The 24,626-nt window shown below is 34.6% G+C and overlaps 3 protein-coding genes across 4 annotated transcripts in view; all 3 read right to left on the bottom strand.

Annotated features, from left to right (window-relative positions):
* Positions 1-251: 251 nt before the first annotated feature.
* LOC18032875 lies at positions 252-8,642 on the bottom strand. Its single transcript, XM_006421574.2, has 15 exons — positions 8,330-8,642; positions 8,149-8,232; positions 7,688-7,761; positions 7,537-7,570; positions 7,134-7,192; positions 5,870-5,984; positions 5,744-5,781; positions 5,198-5,295; positions 5,006-5,061; positions 3,854-4,133; positions 3,644-3,759; positions 2,379-2,435; positions 1,459-1,524; positions 843-917; positions 252-744 (listed from the first exon to the last, which is right to left on the bottom strand). The coding sequence occupies exons 1-15, from the start codon at positions 8,534-8,536 to the stop codon at positions 682-684; spliced, it is 1,422 nt and encodes a 473-aa protein (XP_006421637.2). The 5' UTR covers positions 8,537-8,642; the 3' UTR covers positions 252-681.
* Positions 8,643-9,463: 821 nt separating this feature from the next.
* LOC18033005 (F-box protein At5g51380) lies at positions 9,464-12,233 on the bottom strand. The gene is made up of 2 exons (XM_006421573.2): positions 10,827-12,233; positions 9,464-10,251 (listed from the first exon to the last, which is right to left on the bottom strand). The coding sequence occupies exons 1-2, from the start codon at positions 12,008-12,010 to the stop codon at positions 9,984-9,986; spliced, it is 1,452 nt and encodes a 483-aa protein (XP_006421636.1). The 5' UTR covers positions 12,011-12,233; the 3' UTR covers positions 9,464-9,983.
* Positions 12,234-15,974: 3,741 nt separating this feature from the next.
* LOC18031512 (structural maintenance of chromosomes protein 6B) overlaps positions 15,975-24,626 on the bottom strand; it is a 14,722-nt gene continuing 6,070 nt past the window's right edge. Inside the window, exons 11-29 of one of the 2 annotated variants that reach the window (XR_002906696.1) lie at positions 24,404-24,478; positions 24,222-24,326; positions 23,808-23,977; positions 23,595-23,697; positions 23,395-23,507; positions 21,317-21,521; positions 21,052-21,183; positions 20,831-20,945; positions 20,664-20,749; positions 20,468-20,563; positions 20,186-20,322; positions 20,008-20,110; positions 18,260-18,339; positions 18,051-18,129; positions 17,823-17,880; positions 17,158-17,255; positions 16,910-17,004; positions 16,226-16,337; positions 15,975-15,991 (exon numbers count right to left, since the gene is read on the bottom strand). Coding sequence is in view for 1 of the 2 variants with exons in the window: in XM_006421572.2 (XP_006421635.2) it covers positions 16,280-16,337; positions 16,910-17,004; positions 17,158-17,255; positions 17,823-17,880; positions 18,051-18,129; positions 18,260-18,339; positions 20,008-20,110; positions 20,186-20,322; positions 20,468-20,563; positions 20,664-20,749; positions 20,831-20,945; positions 21,052-21,183; positions 21,317-21,521; positions 23,395-23,507; positions 23,595-23,697; positions 23,808-23,977; positions 24,222-24,326; positions 24,404-24,478 (1,908 nt within the window). In the remaining variant the exon portion in view is untranslated. Of the gene's footprint in view, positions 15,992-16,048; positions 16,338-16,909; positions 17,005-17,157; positions 17,256-17,822; positions 17,881-18,050; positions 18,130-18,259; positions 18,340-20,007; positions 20,111-20,185; positions 20,323-20,467; positions 20,564-20,663; positions 20,750-20,830; positions 20,946-21,051; positions 21,184-21,316; positions 21,522-23,394; positions 23,508-23,594; positions 23,698-23,807; positions 23,978-24,221; positions 24,327-24,403; positions 24,479-24,626 lie in introns of those variants that run through there. The other variant, XM_006421572.2, reaches the window with a different exon arrangement.

Here is a 24,626-nt window from a genome sequence, read left to right as displayed (position 1 = left end):
TTGCTTTTGTTTTCATTCACAAATTTGCACTAGAGTTAAGATATTTGTCCCCACATACATATTGCCTATTAATACCCCATTTCTGAAAAACTCCCTTTTGCTCAAATTTTCCTTGACAATAACCACTTATCGTTCTTAGTAAGAAGAGAATTCAACGCAACCGTTGTACCAGAATAATAATGGATTGCTTTCAGTGCAATTATCATTAAGAAGAGTAATGTTTTTATACCTCTAAAAGTAAACCAGAAGGATGCATTAAGCGTACATGTTCATTTCATCATACTAAACATCATAGTAATACAAGATCTCTTTATCTGTTCATAGCAGTGTATAACCAGGGAGATAAAAACACGAAGAGAGAGATTAATTGACTCAGTTTCAGAGGTCAAGCAGTCATCTTCTGTCCAAAATCCATAATTTGACCCATCAACCGGGTGGGGTGGAATGGAAGCTGGGAAGAATCAATTCTTCTGGAGACAAAAAGTTCTCCATTGATAGAATACATATTTACATGATACAAGAGCCTCCAACAAGCTCTTTCAAGAACTTGTTTCCCATTTTGCTTTGTGACATCGAAATTCCGCTGTTTTACCCATGTCATTGCTCTTTCAGTATAAAACTCAAGGTTACTGGCAGTTGGCTTCATACCTATCATTGCTCAAGCCAACATCTATATGTAGGTTAATTTTCTGCCGGCTTCTTATCATTTGTATTGGACACCGAAGAAATACCTTTTTCTATACACTGCATAAAGAAAAACGATTGCCAAAGAGAGGATTATCCAAAACAATGTAAAAATCAAGAAAGCCTTTACACAGGCATTGAATATAAAACAAGTATACCTGAAGAAGATATCCATGCAGCCAATCCAAGGTTTGTGGGAACGTTGTTGCTGATACATTGACAACTGTCACACCCTGTTGCAAAAAAATCAATAAGAATTTGAGGAAAGCACAAACATTAGAAGGATGATTACAAAATAATTTTTGAAGAACCATGCTGGCAACAAACATTTAGGAAGGTAGCTTTGCACTGGCAATAATTATACAAAGTAGTACAATAAAATACAACTAATCGATGAAAAGTGTCCATCAAGACATGTCCTGACACTAATAATGAGATAAATCAGTCCTTTGATTGTTGCATGAGGATCTAAAGCAAACAGCTATGAAAAAACTTTCAAGAAGGTATCAAATAGAAGTGTAGCCAATAATTAGCCTCTCTTCAGTTTTAACTGAACAGTTAGCTTACAGCAATGCATATCATTAAGGAACTGATGAATAATACAGTGCCTTGGGCACAGCATACTTTCCATTTTAATAATCGCTAAAGAGCACTTTGACAATACATGATTCACACAATGCCGAAGGCTTTAATCTCCCAATATTTGCTATATTGCCATATCCAATTAGTCAGGACATGTCAGACTGAAACTGCTAGACACATGTATAAGCATACCTGTGACTTGAAGGAGCAGAGATAATTCTGAATAGTTTTCAACTTGCTCACTAGCTCATCCTTATTCTGCAAAGGATATAAGAACAAAGTTATATCTTGTCCTAAGGACTTGGTAAACATAAACAAGCACTTGAGTAGTTAGCTAATTAAACAAATACGAAAGACACAAATACCAAAAGGAAGTAAAAGACACCAAGAAAATCATTCATTGAATACTGGAAGGGAAGTAAAATAACAAGAAATAACCAAGGGAAGGAAAAAGAACCAGACAAAAACATTCATCATTTGACCCTGAGGGTATCATGTTACCCAAACAAAACTAAACCCAGCTTCTTAGATAACAGCCTTTTTTTTTTACAGGGAAAACAGAAGGAAAAGCTTTTTTAACACTGGTAACGCAACTAATTGTTTGCTAGAGATACTATTCTACTATTTGTTTAAACTTCTGAGAAACATGGAATGACTAATATTTTTACACTCCGCTGCAAATGTCCAATCACAAGAGCCTAATCTTTTATTTTATTTTATTTTTTGCAGACCACTTTCTGGGATTCACTTTCTTATAAACGCCTAATGCAGCTAAGCGTACCCATATTTATGATGAATAATGCAAAAACCTACAAGAATTCAAACTTCCTAAGAATATATAATTCCAGAATTAATAGGCGCAATTTTTACAATAATCAACTAGTCACATTTATGCTTATTCATATTACTGTATATAGTATTCACCCTAGACATGCTCATTTTAAGAGTTGATATTCTTTTTGTCTCACTGCCTATAAAAACATGTTTCTTAAATAATCACTTCTCAAATTATGTTCTCCTTTTGCAACCCCATGTCAACCAGTGAAAATAATAGTAGTCAGAAAGAATGAACATTCATGTGTAAAAATAAAAGAATTAGTAAATAGTTTTACCTGGACCAAACATTTATCACCAAATGTATGAGTCAAGATCCATTCCTCTAGTAATGCCTGCACATGACAACAAAATATTTAAAAAAAATTCTTATACTGAAAAAGCTGACATGCAATGATGTAAGAAATCCTTCCAAATGAAACTGCACGAGTTCATCAGCATCTTTACTGATATTATTTTACAAAATCATTCATGAAGTGGTACCTTAATTACACTCATTCAGGATATATATAATTCACATGACATACTCACAGCTTAATTTCAAAGCATTTAGCACATCCAACCAAACTGTAAAGCTAGAAACAAAGAATTACAACTTCGGAGAAATGAAAAAAAAAAAGACTTAATTTTTTCAAAAAGAAAAAAGAAAAGAACAAATTATGACACTTGCACTCTTCACCTCCCATCTCCTCATCTTTTACCTCCTTTTGGAGGAGTTAATGATTGTTTAGCTCCTTTCCACATACATATACAATGGAAAAATTATTTATTAGCATCCAGAAAATAAATGAGCTGCCAACTAGAGACATAATATATTATAAACATAGATAATCACAATGAATCAACAGAACCATTGCAATTTATAGAACATCAAATACTTAAACCAGTTTAGATTTCCATTAATGTGAAATTACACCTCACCAAAAAAAGAACCAAGAAACTGAAAAATGCATCTTTCATAAGAAACATAGAATTGAGATTTTAGAGAGGATAGTCGTAAGCAACAGTGATATTGGTGCTTCAACTAAAATCTAGATCAATATCTATTTAATATGGTAATTCGTCATCAGCACCTCCCTTAGATTAATGACCTCACAATTAGAGGAAATAATCATGACTAAAGCCATAAATCATTATCAATGAATATGAAACAGATTTAAAATAGTCATATATAATAACCAGAAACGGTGCATGCTTGTGGTTCACTTTATCTTCCTATTCCTTCTGATATTGGTCGTGTCCTGTATTTTAGTAACTAATTTTTCACGATTAATAGTCATGACTAAAGACATTAATCATTTTTTTTTTATCAATGAATATGAAAGAGATTTAACAGTCATATATAATAACCAGAAATGGTACATTGTTGTGGTTCACTTTTTTTCTTGTACAGATTAACAGTTGTTGAAGGAAAATTTAAAGTGGCCAAGGTCTCACATAGTTAAGTTACCACTTCACCTAAAAGCTTAAGATAGTAGGTAAGGGCCCCAAACATACACACACACACACCCCAATCCTGTAAAACAAAAGAATGAGGCCAGACCTTATGATCAAAATCAGCCATCTTCAGAACAATAGGAATAATTATTGGATCAGGACCAGATTTTTCTTTCTTAACAGAAGTATTTCTATCTACCCCTGGATCTTTAGGCGTTTCACCTGCAAATGTTAAATAGCAGTATTTGTTATTCTGTAAAATGGATGAATACATGAACACATTAAATATTTTGCAAATTATAGAGCAATGGTTAACCTTTATTCTCGGAAGATGTTCCTGCAAGGGCAATAGATTCAAGAGAATCGGCGATTTTATTGACCTGTTCACTAGATATCTTTCCTCCTGTGCCAGGCTGCTCTGGGCTGTTGTTGCCATTTTCCCAATCACTTACACAAACACTTGCAGAGTTACTTTCCACTTGTGTCACAGGATTATCATCTGATGGCACAGATTCAGAGTTTGTCTTTTCTGTGGTGGTAGCTGGTGCTTTACTGTCATCATCCATTAGATAAATGCTGGGGTCCAAATGTATTCCCTGCCAATATCACACACACACATATATATAACAGAAGACATTAAAATGCAACACGTTAAGGCACACATGATGTTATATTCTAATGCTTACTTCATATGAATAAGCCAAGAGCAAAAAACAAAACAACATATAAACTGAAGATCAAGCAAAAGAGTTTTTGAGTGTTGCAAAGGAACAATTAGTTTGTCATAGCAAGATTTGGTGCTTTACTTCTAATACACCTACACAAGTATATAATTTAGTCCTACAATCATGAGATGAAAATAATTTACCATGTATGAGAATGCATTAAGAACAAAGCAGATCAGCAGGACTTAACTGAATCATGCCACAAAACAATTTCACCTCTGAATAAAACAATTCTTCAACAATTCAGAAAAGGATAAGTGTTTCTTCTTTGATTGGACCAAGAATAAACAGAAGCAAGTCTTTGATAAGAAGCAATTACACGATTTATTGCATATAAAATCTCTCAAGAGCTCTTTTAAGTATTAGATAAAAGCAGTCACATAAATCATTGTTTGTTCGTGAATTCATTATGCAGACTTAGATTTGCCCTTTTTACCCAATTATGAAGAATGCTACAAATACATTAATTCCATGCTTTATATTTCCCAAAACGTCAGATCATGTATTAAAATTATTAAATTGCAAATTACGATTTCAATAAATATCTTAACAAAGTAAATAAATCATTTCATAGTACGCAATTGTGCCAGAAAAGACATTTTAATTGCATATGTATAAAGGCAACCATAAAAAAACCATTATCGATGACTTTTCAAGATAAAAAGGGTCCAGCAGCACTGAGTAAATGAAATAAATAAGAGGATGACGCCATCATGAGGCTAATCCACTAATTTTCACCATACCTCAATTATGATTGGCTTTCCGTCTTTCATTGCTTTCTTCAAATCACCAGCCAAACCTATGAATATACACATTCAGAATGATTGCTACAAAGAAGAGAGAGGAAATCCATCACATCCTCCAAAAATAGTTACAACTATCCTACTTCCCAAATGGTAATTCAGGAAAATCATCTTCCTAAGATGAGATATTACCTTTACGAACAATTCTGCACTCTCTAACAAATTCAGTCACTAGCTCCTCAGAGGAGCTAAAGTTCCGCGCCCAAACAGGAGAAGATGATAACGGTGCACTAAATCAGGCATTATAAGCAAATTAGCAATCCAATATGGCCCATAAATGATCCAGCTATAACAATTAGCAAAATTATCTGTCCAAAACTTTGATGAATAATAAGGGAGATTTGATTTTGCACAGGCTGCAGATTAAATGCGCACAACTAAGTTCAAATTACGAAATATGCAGAGTTCTCATAAAAAAGAGATGTCCAACAAAAGATTACATTTCAAGCCTAAACAGACTATTTCTTGAAGCAAGGGCATGTTCTTAACCAGGTATTTTTTTACCATTTACCACATAACAGCTAAGCAATAAACTGTAGCCAGAAACAACTTTTACGTTGGCCAACATCTTCCTCCATTAAGCCAAGAGTTTTCCTTTATAACAACTTTCATCATAATAGTGGAAATAAAGAATGCAAAACATGACATAGGAGGAACACAACTAAGCTCGTTACATACTCTGTTGATGTCCGCAGCAATTCGTACACCATATCTGTCTGCAACGCGAAGAAACATGTCAGAGGCAATACTACACATCTCAAAAACTGTTAGTGTACATAAGGGTTGAGATAAATAAGAATAAACCTGTAAGACATTAGGCAAATTTAGCCTCTGTGCAAGTTGGGTGGCTATAGTTGACTTTCCAACGCAGGCCGTTCCACAAACAAGAATTACTAATGGCACTCTTTGATGGTGAAATCTAAATAAAGCAACAAGCAAAATAATGTTATTTGAATGAAGAATCTTCCAATCTCTAACACTTAATTGCTTTTATTTAATTATGTGACAAGCCCACTTTAATTTTTCATGGATTGCAAAATACTATCGACATGTTTTATTGGTAGACATTGTATACAACATATTCGCTAGTAGTCTAACTTGAAGTCATATAAAAATAGCCTTCCATAAAAGGCAGATCTACAAGCATGTGTGTTTTTTTCTTTCCTTTTGATGAGTTCAAAAGAGTCACCTCTATTTATGCATAAAAAAGTCAACGAAACAATTGGTGATTTCATAAAATCCACGACTAACAATCCAATAGATCCTAACAAGTCAGCTTAACAACATGAATGCACAAGTATACAACATCTTGAAAACAATAAAAAAATATGAATGTTTCAAGAGGATAATCAACACACCAAGCACAACAAAGAAAGTCTAAGAGCTAGTTTGGTAATGCTATAGTTTTTAAAATAATTGTTGTTAGCTACGCCGTATAAATAATCAGTTGTGGAGAAAATCAATTAAACGTTTGGTAAAATTTGTTTCTAAAAGTTATGTGAGCTTTACAATCAAATATGTTTGGTAAATCTTATTATCAAACAAATGACTGAAATGGATATGATGTTAAATAAAATTTATTTACACAATTATAATCATATACACACACAAATAAAATATTTTTATTTTATTTATTTTATTTTATTTATTTTATTTATTTTTTGCTATCTCAATATAATTGGTAATAATAATAATCTCTTTAAATTTAATGATTTTATTTTCTAATTGAATAAGGATAATTTTGGATTTTTATATTATATGTGAGGATATATATGGAATTATATTAAGTATAAAATTGATTCTTAAAATCAGACTTTGAAAAGCTACTCTTTTCCTACTTTTCATATTCTGTTGTAGGATAGGGTGATTTTACCATAAGTGATTCTAAAAAAAATTAACAAACACCAACATTAACTTTTAGCTTTTCAAAATCACTTTTAAGTCTTTCAAAAACAATCCCAAACAAGCCCTAAAATGAACAAGATTATTCTCCAATAAATTCAAAGGGAAAAGCATCAGCCATTAATCCAGAAAATATAAGAATTGCTATGATTGAGATTGCACTGACCTGGTCATCATCCTGTAACGACTTATATATTCTTCTCCATAGCCCCTTCGCTCCATAAGCTGTACATAGAGTCCTATGAGAAGGTTTTATATAAATTTAATAGTGTCACAGGACCTAATTTTGTAAGTAGTGCATGTTTGGAATCAAATATTGACTTATTTGAGAATCTAATCCCCAGTTAAGTTTTGTCAAATTATTTTTATCAAACATAGATGATTTGAGTTGGTCTTTTAGATAGATCCAATACATTAGCGATCATCAAATAAGTGATTATCAAACATAACCTATTAAAAAATAACAATTATTCTACCACAATTCCACATATGCAATAAGTGACACGCATAACCTATTAGAGGCAAGGGCTGCGGGAGTCAACAATATGTAACCCATATTTAGGACATACCTTAAACAGATTAGCTTCCAAATCAGATTGCGAGCTGCAAAATGAATAGGGCTCTGATGTTTGTCAAGAACTGTAAAAAGAATTCAAGAAAAATCTTTCCTTTTTCTTTCCTCTTTATAATAAAGAGAGCGATTAGGGAAGGATGGCATACACATCTAGAAGGCTGTTGTCTACAAGTAGCTTCTTGAGTTCAAGAGCAATTTTGATAGCCACATGATTTGGGATCTGAAATCAACGGAGATCATCTTTAAGAGACAAAACAAAAATGGAATTGCCTCTTTAAAGAAGTCATTTATACCAAAACTAAAAATTTAAACAATAAACATAAAGTAGAACGAAATAAAAAAATCAACAATCAATTATCACATCATGCCACAATTTATCATCCGGCAATAAAGCAAACAAACCCTGTTTTTTCAGTTGAAAAAACACAAACTGGTATACTGTCAGATACTTTTACAGAAGAAATTGTCAAGCATATGGAATTCTCATAAAATACTTCCAAAACTCACCCCTGCACTTGCAAAGTTCATCTATCCAATTTTTCAATCAATTCATAAACTATAATTATTTTTTAAAATAATAAACAGTTGATGTAATTGAGGTACAGACCTTAGTAACAGTCAACATTCTGCTGAGCAAGAACCTGGAGAAGACATAGTAGTGATCAGCATTATCGCCAAGCCACACCTTCACCTGTAAACGTAATCAATCACGATTGATCATACGATATAATATTCGTGTAATTAGTTAAAAAAATGAAATTTGAAAAATGAAAAAAGGAAATTGAAACCTTAACAAAGTCGTATTTAGAGACGGTGTTGCGGCAATTTAACTTGATGTGCGATAAAGAGAAGATGCTGCTTTTATCTTCGGAGTCTTCACCGCCACTGGCGCTGTTGCTGCCCTTGCTGCTGTTGCCGTTACTCTTCCTATTAGGGATCAAATCAGCTGCTTCTTCCACTTCTTCTGTGTTCTTCTTCGTTTTCTCTTTCTCCATGTCACAACTGCTTCTCTGATTTGAGTGTTTTAATTTACCAGGTTCTCCTTTCGATTTGTCCTGGGCGGCTAGAGTGGCTCTGTTTTTAACTGACTGCAAGCGTTTGCTCAATTTCATTTGTATTTTAATTTAAAAATAAATAATTTATGATTTATATTATTTTAAAAAATAGTAAATAACCTTGATTTTATGTTTTTTTTCCCCCATTTCATGTTTCATGATTAACATTTACAGTTTCCTGATTAACCTTTTATATTTCATGCTACAATGTAGTACACATGTTTTGTATCCTTCATTGCATACCTTAAGTATTGTCATATTTCATATTAATGTCATAGGTTACATCTTTGACTCTTTTTTTTTTTTTTTCATGTTCTGAATATCCCAAGTATCTTTTTTTTTTTTTCTTTTGGGTTTTATGTTTGAGATTGATACTTCATATTTAATGTTCAATGTTTTAGGTATAAAGTATCTCTACTATGATATCTTATATATAACATCTCAGGTTATAGGTAAGACATCATAGTAAAGATGACAATAAAAAATATGATATCATTTTTTGATTGCTAGAACACTATATAAATAATAATCGTATTATAGTAGAAATGACAATAAAAATTATGATATCATTTTTTGATTGATACAACACTACACAAATAATAATCTTATTATATCCATCTTGGACCACCTCATTACCTTTTAACTCTTTATGATATGAATATAATATTACAGGAGTATTATAGGGCTATTGAGTCAGGGTTTCAGCTATGCTAACATTCATTATGTTCTTCGTTATGTGTGGATCGCTCTCTGCTACAGACTACAGAGTTACATCCGTGCTAGAAGCACTCTGGAACAGCAAATTTCAAAGTATACTAATTCACCCAGCAAGCAATACGGAGAACAAAACAAAAGCTGAAAAATGTGTAGAAGGAGAGAGAATTGTTTTATTGCTACATTTGAGAAAAGGAGAACGATAAATACATTACTAACTATATGAACTACAATTACATTTAAGCAGTCAGATAATGACCCTAATCTATTGCCAACTTCTAGTTACAATCTGGAAATGAACTAGCAAATACATATAATCATTAAAATTATGTTCTAAGACCGAGACATCTTCTCGGATGTTTGCACTTGATATTGAAATGAGCAAAGGCGTCTTCGGCCTGATGTGCATCAAGAAAGGAGATCTGCAAATTTATCATACTCTTTCATCCCTCGGCTGGTATTCCACACTCATACCAGAAAGGATGAGACTAAACAACAATCTGCCTTTGTCAACATACAAGTTAACTGGCTAAAAATGGACAAGGAATCAGATTATATTTGATGAAGAGAATTTCGCACAGAAAGACCATTTGGACAGTGGCTGGGATCGTGGTCAACTGGTCATGAGAAAAAACGTGCAAAATCTAATCTTGTTAAGAGACTAATTCAGGCCTCACATCTTCTTGAAAAATTTACCACCTCTCTTCCCCATGCCAGTCCCCGCAAGACTTGACGCAAGAAGAGATTTGGTGTCCGGTCTCCATTTCAGCTCTTTAAGGACAGAGAACAGTGTTGAAAGTACAGGAGAGACTTCACCGTCCTTGATGTTCTTACAAGATACTACTCTTAGACTTTGAAGATCTGTCCAGGAAAGAATCACGGATTCCAGGCCTTCTGTTGTTACAAGTGAGCAACCTTCTAAGGATAGAAACTTTGCCCTCCTGTGGACAAAGTAACACCAACAAATTTCCAATCAAATAATTTTTTTGAATGATTGTTTTCTATTGTATAAGTCAGTTGGTGCCAGTCAACTGGCTACTAAAGTAGCTTTCTCTATTGTAATTAAACATTCTAAATAAATTCAAAATAAACTTGTTGAACCCACCACTTCTCCCCCCTGCCCCTTTTGTTGGGGTAAAATAGCAGATCAACCATAATTACATGGTTTATTTGCAACATTGTAGTATAAATATGCCCGTGTACAATCCTATAATTACTGAAAATCAATTACACAGCTCATCAGTTCCAAGCTTAGTAGTTCCACTATAGATCTCCTTTCCAGCTTATATCTGTACATTTGTGAGTGTGTGCCCACACATTATGCAAATTCACAATTATTTCATTTTGAAAAAGGTACAGCACATGATTGTTTTAGTGATGACATCAAACCTACAGTAAGCACATCATTTTCTAGTGGTTCTTAGAATTGTAAGCACTTGTAAAAATGCCAGGCTGAAAAGACCTAAATTTGGAAATATAGACAACAACAGTAACAAAGACGGAAATAAGAGAGAACCTGAAAACATCGGCAAATCTGAAAATATCATCATCCAGTCCCCAACAATCCTGAAAAACAAGCTCCCTCACAGCTTCGCATACCCTGAACAACGCTCTCACACCTTTCTTATCTCTCAACTGACACTTCTGCAAGTGCAACCGTTCAAGAGCCAGACAAGAGCCCAAATACTCATCCGGGCCCGGACTTGGATCAATCTTCTTACACGACACAAATCTCAAAGTCTTCAAATTCTCACAGTACGAAAGTGCAGCCAACCACCCATCATCCATCCTATGATCAGAAAAGGTCAATTCCTCGAGCATTTGACAACACTGCCCAATCGCTTTAATCCCATCAAAGCTACCCTCACAACCGCTAAGCTCAAGCTTAACCAATCTCTTACACCCTTGAGCCAAAATCGTCAACCCAATATCCGAAACTGTGGAATTGTAAAACCCTTCCACATTTCCAACCAGTTTCAAGATTTGCAAATTCTCACATGCAGCAATCCCTCGCAACACATTATCACCACACTTATGCAACTCAAACTCTTGCAAAGTCAAGCACTCTTCGGCCACACTCAACAAACCGAACTCACTAGCACCGACCACCACAAGCCTCCGCAAATTCGGGCACCCACAAGCAAGCGCCTTCAGCCCTCTATCAATAATTTCAACAGGCAACAACATACCCTCATCGTCACAAAACCTCGAAAAACAAGAATCAATATGCAGGGACACCAATCTATGGCTCAAAAAAACACCCGCACCCATCCGTCTCACAAAACACCCAACAACCAAATCAACATTGGACAAATTCGGGAATCTGGAAATCAACCTACCGGATTCAAGAAACTCCCAATCGAGCACTTTGAGTGACCGCACAAGCCGACCCTGAAGATTCAGCCAGCGTTTACAGACCAACGAGTTAGCGTTCCGCTGCGAAACGGGGAGTTTCGAGAGGATTCTGAGGAGAATATCGTCGGACAGTAAAAGGGTACGGTCGATTCGCGAGAAATTCGAGATTAGGGTTTTGTCGCCGTCGGGCCGTGACTCCGGAAGCTGCATAGTGAAGACCACACGTTTCAAGGGCCAAATGTCCGACCAGCTCGGCGCTCTCTTCTTCTTCGATGACAGGTTAGGGCTTGGGTTTCTGACCGGGATAGGGGTTTCATTTGCTTTCTCTTCTTCTACATACGGCATCGTTTTCGTGTCCGGTTGTTGTTTTTCCGTTTATCATGTATCTCTTCCTCTGCTTGCATCAAACTGAAAAAAAAGACTTTTTGCTCTGCTGCTCTACCGGAAACGACGTCGTCAGAAATGCGATGGACTTTCGAACGGTGAGCAAGTAAAGGAAGGAAGCTTTGAAGAGAGAGTGTGTGTTTTGTCTTACGTGTTTCTGGTTTAACGGATTTCTAAGAGTTGGTGGGGGCATGTGGTTGTTTGAATTGAAGATAACACAGTCCTAAATCTTTTCTATTTTTCTGATTAGGGATAATAACATCTGTGTCCTTACTTTTTGCGTTTTCTCAAAATATAACACTTGTTTTTTAATACCACAAGCCAAGTAGCCAACCAATTAACACGCCGTCTTCTCCTTCTTGGATTTCCTTCTTGCTCAGTTTTCTAAGCTGTTCTTTTATAATCTTTTAGCTGGAGCCCTTTTGTAAGTAAAATTTTTTTTAAGAACTGTTTAAACATCAAATTTTGGGAAGTGTTTTTTGTATAAATCTTGGTTATTAACTACACAACAAATTCTTTTAGATCTAATTCACTTTCCGAATTACTTTCAATACTTTTTATACTTTATCTGATAAAACTAATCTTGTCTTTTTTGTTTAATTATTTTTAACCGTAAGCTCTATTCATTTTATGTAGATATGATCATGTGTTTTGTTTTACACATCAGACTTAAGGAAATGTAATGTGTGGTGCAGTCTATAATTAATGTTTAAGCGTTGTACACTTTATATCTAAAACTAATTAAATATGATGAGGAGAATTTATTTTATCTTACAAATTTATTTATTACACGTCAATTGATTCCATTTGACTTGGCAAACTTCTTAGCTTTATAAAAGATTAGGTGACTGTTTATAAAAATTTATACTACAGTAATCATGCTATGATTTAATAGTGGAGACTACAGACTATTAAGGAATAAGTGGCGGCGGCTACCACTCATTACAAAAAAATTTAAAAGTAAATATTCAAAATTTATTTTAAAAAATACACAAATATTTACTTAATTATTATAATAAAATGTTGATGTTTGGTATATTTTCTTCAGTACCTTAACAAATATAATTTTCATTTACAATATTTTCATGTTGGTCGTTGAGGGACCTGTTTGATACAGCAAACAAATTCTGTCCCAAGGGTTGAGAAATATAAGAAATTAGGGCGTGAAAATGTTATTATTCCTACAATCATTTTATTTTCGGGTGAGTTTGCTACTTTTTGTCAGTATCTAATAATTTCAAAATTTTGTTTTTTATTTTTTATTTTTTTCTGAGGAAGTCAAGTCAGTGTCTGATGATTTCAAATACGCTGTGCGGATCGCATGATATGATGAATTATAATTTCTCGAGTGTTCCCACGGTTCAGTAGCTTCTGTTTCTTGATTTAGGCTCCGTTTGGTACAGCTTATTAAATAGAGCTTATAACAGTAGAGCTTATAGTACTAGAGCTTATACTAATAGAGTTTTTGGACAAAAAGTCATTGGGTGTTTGGTTGTCAATAAAAAAAATACTTTTGAACTATTAAACTGTGTGATATTTTTTATATTATATATTTTTAGAAAAAATCTATAATCTCAACTCCCAAAAGTTCAAATTTTGGGCTTTTGTTAGTAGAGATAAATTAGCTTATTTAAGCTAAAAAAACTCTACTAAAAAAATAATCAAACACCATAAAAATTTTTAAAAAGTGCTTATACGATTAAATAAGCACTTATGGCTCTTAAATAAGCCATACCAAACAGGTACTTACTGTAGCGAGCTCTCCTCGCCTTAACAAAATCTATTTTTTCCTTTTCGACATTTCTAAGGGGAATTACAAAATAGATTTAAAAAAAATAAACTGGAAATTTAGGATAAATTTATAGTAGACTTTTATTACGTTTACATCCGAGGAGATAACTAATTAATTCATTAAGCCTCCTCTACACTTGAGTTTATGGTAATAGAGTCATAATTATGATTTTCTCTTTTGTCTTCCAATTTAAAACCCCAACAAAATAGAATAAAGAGTTGGCCTTTTTTTCCATATTGGTTTAAGCTTATATGATTGTAATATTTAGACAACTCAAATACCAAAAATTATCCATTTCGAAAAAGGAATGGGGTGCAATTTTTTTTTTTTTTTTTTGGTTTGTTTGTTTGTTTGCCCACTAGAAAACCAAATAAGATACCTGAAATTAAATGTTACCCCCCCCCCTCCTCCAAACACACACAAAACCAAAAAAAAAGGTACCATAATTAACATAAAAGTCCAAAAATCGTGATCCACTGAATTATTAATTGAAAGATAACGGCTTGTTGCCATCGATATTGCAAATCTAATTTACTACTCCATACGATTTACACGTATGTGTTCGAAATGTGCATGCAAAGTGAATCATCTCCTCACATCTAATTTTGTCAGCATCCATAATTATCCTCGACATAATAATGTGTATGTTAATGATTATGAAATACCCGCACGAATAGATTTTGGATGCTAAGGGTGCGTTTGGGATGGTGCTGTGAAAAAAAACTGTAAGTATTAAATAAAAGTTAGTAATATATAATAAATATAAATTTTAAATAATGATTTTGATGAAATTATTAAAGATATAATAAATTTTTCATTATACAAGTAAAAAATCATATCAACATAGCTTAAAAACTACAGCAGCTAATGTTTATTAAACATTTTAGTGTTGTAGCTTTTAAGTTACAGCTGTCCAACCCAAATCACAAACGCACCCTAAAACTTCTTGACCTTGTGAAGTAATTTTATCCTCAAGTGAACGAACTTACACACCACATCTTGAATTAAATCAGTTTTTTTTTTTCTTTTTCATAATTATCTTGCCCTTTTTCTTTGCCTCCGGGGCATTGTTTATTTGGTTTTGTTCCCCGTTTAGACGCAGCGGGCTTCCCACAAAAATAGCCGTTACACACATAGCCGTTCATGATTCAAAATTTTCTTTCGAAGTGGGTGGGAACAAAAGATACCACAGGAAAAATGATAAAGATAAAAGCTCCCTGTATCAAAAAACAATTAACAGTCACCAAGAAAGCGTAGCGTTAATTTCATAATAAGGAGATTACAGTTTACAGACACACCGTGAATTGTAGTACCATTTGCAGATGTACAAATAGATAAATTGAGTATGATGTTAACTAATTTCATATTGCATACATTAAAAATCGGACTGAGTACATAAATAAGTCAACCCAAATCAAAAGATGTGTTATTCAATTACAATCCGAATGCCACTCATTCCCTCAGCTTCAAATTATATTGAGGAGTGAGCTCAAGCGTATGTATAAAACTCATTATTCCAAATTTAGGTATCTATTAAAAGATTAATGAGAATAAATTTATGAATTAATATTCAATAGACTAACGTCCCACTGAGTATTTGATTTAGACTCCCAATGAATGACAAATTATAAGATATCCATAAATTATATCTATAAATTATAACAATTTCAAAGTTAAAAAGGATAAAATACGCCATTACGGAATGGTAAAAGAGTTTGCTGTCCGTGTTCCGTGTTGGATTTGATGGGCAATACTCAGACAAGTAATAAATTAATCTATTAAGATAATCTATTTAAAAGGTTGTTGGGATCTCGAAAAAAGTTGTTCATTGGTGTTGGCCATGCAAGACAGTATCAAAACTACATTCAATATAATCCAGGGAACCCATAGCTGGCTTCCTCTGGAAAATTGAAAAATTAGCTGTTTCCATTACGACACGTTCGTAACTCACGGGGAGAACCTTGGCCCATGCTGGTGCTCTGCAAAATTAATTGTAAATTGAACGGTGCCAATAGATGATGACGTTTTTGTGTATCCAAGTTTTCACCTGCCTTTTTAACTTAATTGTGAATGTGAGATCTCATCCATTTTTCAATCTGCTCTATTTACTTGTGGGGGTTTGACTCAAATTTCCGGGGACGTTTCCAGTTCTATCATTGCAGCGTCCGATCCACATTAAGATTCCTCCACAAACTTTTACTCACAAATGCGAAGCGAGAAATAAGTATATGTAACTCAAGAGTTAAGTATTCTGACTTATCCCAGCAAAGTTTTGCAACATTTAGCTCCACTCAACTTCTACATGTCTAACGTTACACGCACATAGGGACCAAAATAAATCTCACCTTAAATTAGTACATTGTTTGATTAACGGAACAGCTGACCTTATTAAATATCATTCAGATATTAATGCAAGCAAAAGCTGTAGACGAATAAGATCAAGGACGAGGAGCTGCCATCTGCTGTTTCTTGATCCTCTCTCCTTGTTTCACTAAACTGTATGTCAAATGCAACAACAATGAAGTTAGATGCATTATCTTTGCCAATAGTTACGCCGGTTCTTTATTATTTGACTGAATTTATCCAATCAAAATGTGGTTTTAGCTGCCGAGGGGACAGTTCCAAGTGTTTCGTAAGTTAGTGATATCTTATTAAACATTGTTGGGCGATCAAACCTGAAAATAGCAATTCCTAGAAAAACAAGCACAGGTAAAACCATGACAAAAACACCAGTAAAGCAAGCTGAAAGCAATTCTAGGCCATTTTGCAAAAGAGCACCTATCGGTTATACAATCTTTTGACTGCCTAACATGACCTAATAATGGGTATTGCGAACTTCAACAAAAGCATAAGCAGAGGCAAAAGTTTTTACATAACTAACCACGAAGACATCAAAAAGGAAATCAGAAAACCCAAGACTAGTATAGAAGCAAACAAAAAGACAATAAAAAAAAATTGACATGGTGATGCTAGGGAAGCACGTGCGTGGCAATCCTATGGCTATGTGCAACAGGGAAGATGCAAGGTCAATAAAACATGAAGTTTGAGACATGAGCTGAATTATGTACCCGACATCATGAGGGGTGATAAATATCCACTGGGATCCTTGTGCCAAAGCAAAATCCACTAATGTATCTAAGCTTATTTTCCGGCTAATTGCATCCTGGAGATCAAAAGTAACACATAAAAATTATAAAATTCACATCTCAAAAAGGACACCTATTTCCTGGATACTTCACCATACCAAGTAGAAAAAGTTACATGGTACATACCCACTGAAGTCAATAGAAAAGACATAATTTATATAAAAACTGACCATGAACACATCAAACTCGTCCATTGCTCGAAATGGAGCTTCTGTCATTTCGTGAAGAGCCAATGCAAAGCATAATGTTGAAAATGAACGCTCCCCACCTATTCAGCAAGCAAATTAAACCATTTTAAAGTTTAACTCAAGAAATCAATCCACCAGGTGAAAAGTACAGCCAGAAGATTGATACTCTCATAGTCTTATAAAACTAATGAGGGGAAATTAAGGAGGAGAATGTACAAGCCTAACCAACTGTTGAAATAGTTCCAAGGCATGCCTTGGTTGAAGAATTAAATTTCTTATTAAAAAAAATCCTACAATGAAGGAAATTAATAAATAAATTTGTGGGTATTGTTAGTTCAGCTAGTGAGATCTCTAAAGTTGGTGCAAGAGGCTGGGGAGGAGTTTGGCTTGTATTATTTAAAAGGAATTACAAAGGTCTCAAATGAAGCCAAAAAATGCAGAATTATCGAAAAAGGCTGAGGGTCCACACTTCTCGGAGTAATTCAACTCCATATTATTATTAGTAACTCACCACACACTGTGCAACTAATAAAATCTGTTGGCGTTCTTCAAGTTTACAAAAGCATGATTGAAGACCATCAATTTTGTAAGTATTCTAGGCCCAGTAATTAACTTGGCAACAGAAAGAGGTGTAGACAGAAGAAAACCTGAAAGTCCCCTCGTGTCACGAACATTGCTGCTTGATGCATCTTGGGGCATCTTTACCTGATAAATAGAATGCACAGTTTCAAGATTCAATAAAATTGAAAATGCAAAGTAGAAAATGTTTCCAACTGTCTAGCTAACTAGGAGCATGATTCGTGCATGTATAACACAAATGGTCTTACTCGACTATACACAGAACAAAAGAAGTACACAAAGGGCACACAACTTACCTCAATGGAGAGAGTCTTTTCCTCATAGTTAATATTAATTTTCCCGCTAATCCCCTTCTTTCCCAGATGGCCATTAAATCTAATTGAAAAAAATTGGTTTATTACGAAACCATTCAAACATCATGTAAATGTATTCTTCAAATGAGGAAATAGAAAATCAAGCAATATAAAGAATGTGATGTGGAATATGAAAAACAGCAAATTCATACTGCCAAGTCAACTGACGCTTCAAAAGAGTAGCATTTCTTTGAAACTTGCCCCATCGCGAGTCCAGCGCTTCTCGACAAGCCTGCAATTTAGAAGTCAGAGGAGAATGGTGCTTTTAGTGTGTGTTGTCGCGGGAGGGGGGGGCGGTGTTGTGGCATGGGATAGTGTGAGAAAATCAAGCCGTTAATAAGCCAAACTGGCAAAGAGGATGATGAATAGCTAATACAAAGAAGAAATAAAGAGAGAGAAAGAGACAACTCAGTGAATGGTTGAAAGTTATATATACAACTTGATTTTCTAAATTCACGCTATAAAGAAGTCTGCAGCATATGCTAACAATTTTTTCAACAGTAGTGAGTGGAGAAATGAAGAATCCAAATTATCTGCGCATCTAGCCAGTTGACTCCATACTTCAGGGTGGCAAATAGCTAATACAAATAAGAAACAAATCATTGAAGAAATAGACAATTCGGTGAATGGTTGAAATTCAAATTGTGGATTCAAAGTTATATACACAACTTGATTTCCTAAACTCAAGCTATAATAAAGTCTGCAGCAGCTGCTAACAACTTCTCGAGTGTAGTGAGTGGATAATTCACCTAATCTTATAAACCTAAACTATCTGCTCATCTGGCCAATTGACTTTATACTTGAGAAGATGCTTTAGAAGGAGCACTTTATAATGTATTGGACAATGAAAAATCCAACAATTTAAACACACAAGAGTCCGAAATGAAAGAAAACAACACATACAGATGAAAATTGAGAACTTGACTCCCTCTGTATTTATGATATTTGTGCTATTGACAGTTGCCATACCACAACTTAACACTGAATAGGCTTTAAAATTTTAATGTAAACAATACAAAATTATAGATAATTAGTAAACAATCCCACTTGTCTAACAGATGTCTTGACTAAATTGCAGTTAATGATTACAGAAATCAATAAACATGAAGGTTATATATCTTGATATACGAAAGAGTAACATGAATGGCTCTAGAGCATTCCATTCCTTCTTTTGTTTACTCGCCTAAAAGTAACAAGTAGGCCAACCATCTCCCTGGCTATCCCAGCACATAAATAGTGCCTAGAAGAATTTTTTAGACCATGTCCCAAGAGTCCTCATTTAATAAATATATAAATAAAATAGTGCCCATCTAAAAAAAAAAAAAAACAATTCCCGTTTAAACAGTAGCCCCTTTATCTCTATCTACATCCTTTCTCTGTTTAATTAATCCCTTGTTCCTCTCTTTCCATCCCTTCAAGTTCTTCCCTTAATCTATTTTCTTTGAAAGTCAGAAGAAAAAACAATAGAAAGATCAGGTCGCTTCATTCAGCTGAACAAGATGGGGACAACTTGACAAGGCAACAACAGCTGATCTGACAAACAGCCAATCTGATAAAAGCATGGACAATTTTTGCTCCTTAACCCTTTTTTGTTTCTCTGTCACAATCACATAGAGAATCTCAAAGACCATTCTACATTTTCAAATGGTTTATAAAAGATTTTGGAAAATGGACATGACCTTGAATCAGAACACATCATTAGAAATCGTAAAAGGATTCAAAATAAGGTTTACTTGAAAAAAGGGAACAAGAAATTGCAGAAAAAAGGGGTAAAAAATGCAATTGAAGGTAAACAACAATGTTGGAGAACATATTGACAATTAGATACATGCAATATATCAGTGAGAGTTTAAATAAGCTCCTAGTCTAATATAAATGAAAATAAACATGTACAACTTACCCTCACTTTTTCCCGAAAAGCTTGGTAAGTTTGCTGTTTTCTTAAAATTTTATGCTCTTTTTCCTTATACAACATCCTCAAGTCTTCAATTGATTCAGAATATCTGCTCAGAAGATACGTGTGTAATTAGAACCTTAAGTCGTCAAAAGGACATAATGAAGACAATTTATGCTCATACTGGTGACTCTCATGCTTAAGCCTCTGATTCAGTCTGTTTACTTGAGCGCTGAGTTGTTCAGGAGTGCTACCATCCCAACCTCCTAAAGCTTCAATCTCACTCTCAGGACAAATAACAGAAGCCTTTCTGCAACTATCCTGCAATTTAACCCAAGTATAAAATTTTTGCTATCGATTGATGCAAGAACAATTGCTTTCACTTTGAATATTTAGAAACTACAGACAACATTGAAAAGCTAGCAACAAAATTTCTGCTATTTTTTGAATAATGTATAAAATGTACCTGACGGAGAAGTTCAAGCTCCCGATACTGCGACTCTGCCTCTTTGATAGCACCGACAACCCTGGTTCTCATTACATCTTCATAGTGAGCCTTCTCCTGAAATAGAAATTTGATTTCTGAATATAAAAACTCAAGAAAACAAAATTACAGAAACAGCAGGGAAGCACTGAAAGAAGTTTAGAAAAGAATAGGAAACCGATTCTGAAGTTTGTAGATTTTTTTCTATCTCCATTAGCTCTTTCTCTGCTGCCTCAAAGGTATCAACCTCTTCTTTTGCTGACTCTACAAGTAGCATTATGGAAGAAATCATAAGGATAAGTATAATAGAACTGAACACCAATCATAGAAACATTAAGAAGATACCACATAAACTCTGAAATGATAACTTAAGGTCTTCGACTTTAGCTTCTGCTTCATTCATGCTGAATTGGAGCTTTTCCAGAATGATCTCCTTCTCTTCTATTTCCTCTTGAATATTCTATGAAACATTCCACAACACAAATAAAATTATAAAGGGAGATAAAACAGGTAACATAGTAAAGTACAAATTGAATTTTGAATGGTGTGAGCATTATGGAACAAACTGAAATTTCTTGAGAAATCTCATCAACTGCTGATGCAGATGGTGGACCAGCATCAGCAGCAAATGAATTCTTCACATCCTGAAAAGCTAGTTCCTTTGACATCCGATTCCGTTCCGCACTAAAGCACCTCCTCTACACAAAAAGAAGGAAACACAGGATAACAAACATGCCGGTTAAAACCGAGTATACAGCAATAACATAAATAAATAGTTAGGACAGGATTTTCCACAGGTGAGCTGTAAGCAGTCTTCCACTCTGCTATTACCTTAACGTTTTGTTGATGTTGTTGAAGATCCTGAAGTCTTTCTTCTGAATCCCTCTTCCTCTTTCTGCATTGTTGAGCTTCTTCCTGTACATGTAACGCAGCTCTTTCAAGATCCTTAATCTTCTCGTCATAAGAACCACAAAGACGGCCAGTTCTGAGCCTCCTGTTTAATGGCAGAATTGTCTGGACTGACCCTCGAGAAAACCTAGGGATATCAGAAATGAATTGAAGTCTTCAAACTGGGAAATATACATGGAAAATAACTTTGATTACTGCTCATACACTGCTGAAGCTCAAAAACAGAGACCAAAAGATATCACTGGCTGTCAGTGATTCACTGTGTGCTGTTTGCTGTTATTGAGCTGTGTTACCTATTTTATCAATGTTCTAGTCTAAATATTTCTTGTAATTGTCATTAGTAAGAAAATACAATAAAAATGCAGTCTTTACACCGTTCTCTCCACCTACATAGCTCCTTCTCTCTGTTAACATGAACAATACCAAGAGCAAAGCAAATATGTATGAATAAGTAACCATAGTTCATGTGATGCTACTCAAGGCACAAATTCATCAACTGTCCAGGACTCATCCAAAAACAAATCTCTTATGGTTTTAGAACAATATGTAAGATCACAGTAATGGTTCCTGCAAATTGTTAATGTTGTCCGTTTTAACTCCCTTTCTAAGATTTTACACTCTCTTAACAAAGAAATAGCAACATAATATCTCAATTTGTTCAAGCACTACCTTTCTTAAATGCATATGTGCTTTACTAAGAGGGCCACCGCACACTGCTGCTTAACTATCTTTGTAACCTTTATATCCACTCCCCCTCGGCCCCTCCCTCTTATCTCTATGCCTGGTATACAATAGGGACTGTCAAACTATTCCCTATAACTCTTTCCAGGGTACAACTTCCCTGTACCATTTCCCAAACTGCAAAGAACCAATGCTCCACCTCTGCCCCCACAAAAGCAAGAAGTGTATATAATATACTTTAAGCATGCAGCATGATCTGTTGTAAGACCTTGAAACTATAAGTTTGAAGGAAATACATAAGAACTGTCAAACAATTCCCTATAACTCTTTCCAGAGTACAACTTACTTGTACTCTGTCCCAAACCGCAAGGAACCAATGCTCCACCTCTGCCTCCACAAAAGCAAGTGTATCTAGTACTTTAAGCATGCAGTGCGATCTGTTGTAAGACCTTGAAATTTTAAGTTTGAAGGAAATACATAAGAACCCATGCAGTTACTTTACCTTCAATTGCCTCAGACAGCTCTAACTATCAATTTTACAAAAATTATGCTATTATAAGTCAATTAATCATACTGAATTACCACCAACCTAAAAAAGTTGGACGCCGCTACAACATGAGAGGAACAAGAGTCAGACAGAATCACAACCACAAACATTAAGAAACAAACATAACAACAGGGAAATTCATCCGCAAGTGACAACAGGGAAATTCATCCACTTGGTCAAATTAGATCTAATAACAATTTAAGTTACCAATCGACTTGAAATCTTTGATTAATGAGTACAGCAGAACAATAGAATTTAGTACTCTTTAGTTTATGAGTACAGCTGAAGAATAGCATTTAGTCCCTAGTAGGCCCCAAATGTGCAAGGATTTGTGGGCCAGTCATGGCGATCCAAACACAGCCATTTTGCCAAGTGATAATTTACTTCATTTCTAAAATTGGAGGGAATTCAAACACAAGATTGTATTGGCTCTAGCATTTTAAGTTTATCAGTCAATCCAAAAGCTTAAAATGAAAAGAAAAGATGCTAAATAGCATTTAAGCTCAGTTGCATCCTTACAAGCAAGGCATGCGAATGAAGACAAACGTACACCAGAACCAAAAATATATAACAGACACAAAAACAACTTATGATAATTTATTCATACGGTTGATGGATTCAAATACAAGACTAATTGGTCAACCTGACGTGACTCCATATTAAAATTACTAGAACCAAAAGCTCATGCTTTTGAGCCAAGTTAGTTACTTAATAAATCAATCTAACACATTCGATGAGCTTAAATAACCTATAGAACAAGCTCCTAACTTACATTTTATGTCCGTCCAAAGTGTAGACCTCCTTCAGATTTGAAATTCTTTGCTCAAAAGCAACAGCTTTTCCCACATCATAATCTCTAACAAGAACTTGCCTCTCAGCACTGCCCTGAAGAAAATAATCAACAAGGACATTAAAAGATGTTGAAGAGCCACAAAAATCTGAGAGCAGTCATATAGGGAAGAGAAAGGTTACCATATCCACCAAGACATTTATTACGGTAGGATTATCTGATTGTAAAACAGAAAGTGTAGTAGGGTGCTTTGTATGAGGAAGCATGTGGTGGGGCAAGCTCAATCTAAACAAATAAAAGCACCATATGAAGAGGAAAAATATCAAAACTAGAAATAAAAATAGGGGCAGTAGGCACCCACCAAGGCAGTTAAAATCAATAAATTGGTCATCTACCTTGGTCTTGAAAAGTCATATATGATGATCTGAAGGTGGTTATAGTTAGCTTCTCTTGCACATCCTCTGAGAAGAAGAGCATCCTTATGATCAGTCACAATAAAAGCATTAAGCAGCCTCCCAATCGCTTGCTCAACAGCAGGAGCCCATGTATCCCCATTGACCAAGGTCTGCAGTATATAAAAGTAAATGTAGCTTCAAGGGCGAGATCTTACCACTTTGAAAAGAAATTGGAGAATAACAAAAGATTTTAAAGAAAAAAAATCCCGATATCAAAACATGCGGAATATCACCAATGACTACTACTACAAGCAACGAAATATTCAAACACAATATGTAACAAAGAGAATATCTTTTTAATACAACACAATATAAACAAACCCAAATGCAATCATCCAGTTTTCTACCACTGACCACATGGGAACCAATTGGACCAATGGGCGGACTTTTAAACTTATGATGATGTCGCTCAATAGCACGTAAAAGAGAAATCACTCGGTCTCCTCCAAAAGCTGTAACCTGCCAACAAAAAAGGGTCACAACTGAATATACAATTGGGTGCTTAAAACCATGTTTACTACATGAGTGGCACGCACCTTGTTGGTTTGATGTTGTTGGAGCTCACGAATTTCAGATCTTATCTCACGACACTTCTTATCATAATCCTCAATCTAATAAACCAAGATCACAATCTCTTGAGTATAAAAAATAGTCTAGAAAGAGCAAGTGTTTTCTTAGAAGAGAAAACTTTGAATTTTTGGTCCATAGGAGTATGCATACAATTAAAACAACTTGCAAGGTAAACAACATAAGACACAA

Source organism: Citrus clementina, unplaced genomic scaffold (genome assembly GCF_000493195.1).
Source record: "Citrus clementina cultivar Clemenules unplaced genomic scaffold, Citrus_clementina_v1.0 scaffold_9, whole genome shotgun sequence".
Classification (NCBI taxonomy): Eukaryota; Viridiplantae; Streptophyta; class Magnoliopsida; order Sapindales; family Rutaceae; genus Citrus; species Citrus x clementina.
The sequence above is the reverse complement of the archived record's forward strand: the minus strand, read 5'-3'. Positions and strand labels throughout refer to the sequence as shown.

What these genes read in the sequence shown, in the direction of transcription:
- LOC18032875 (XM_006421574.2), bottom strand. Translation starts at nt 8,536, where the DNA reads ATGGAGAAAGAGAAAACGAAGAAGAACACAGAAGAAGTGGAAGAAGCA. An exon ending in TTGCTGCGGACATCAACAGA is followed by an intron (nt 5,296 to 5,743) that starts GTATGTAACGAG and finishes TGCCTGATTTAG; the next exon opens with TGCACCGTTATCATCTTCTC. An exon ending in GTGATAAATGTTTGGTCCAG is followed by an intron (nt 1,525 to 2,378) that starts GTAAAACTATTT and finishes TATCCTTTGCAG; the next exon opens with AATAAGGATGAGCTAGTGAG.
- LOC18033005 (XM_006421573.2), bottom strand. Translation starts at nt 12,010, where the DNA reads ATGCCGTATGTAGAAGAAGAGAAAGCAAATGAAACCCCTATCCCGGTC. An exon ending in AGATTTGCCGATGTTTTCAG is followed by an intron (nt 10,252 to 10,826) that starts GTTCTCTCTTAT and finishes CTTTGTCCACAG; the next exon opens with GAGGGCAAAGTTTCTATCCT.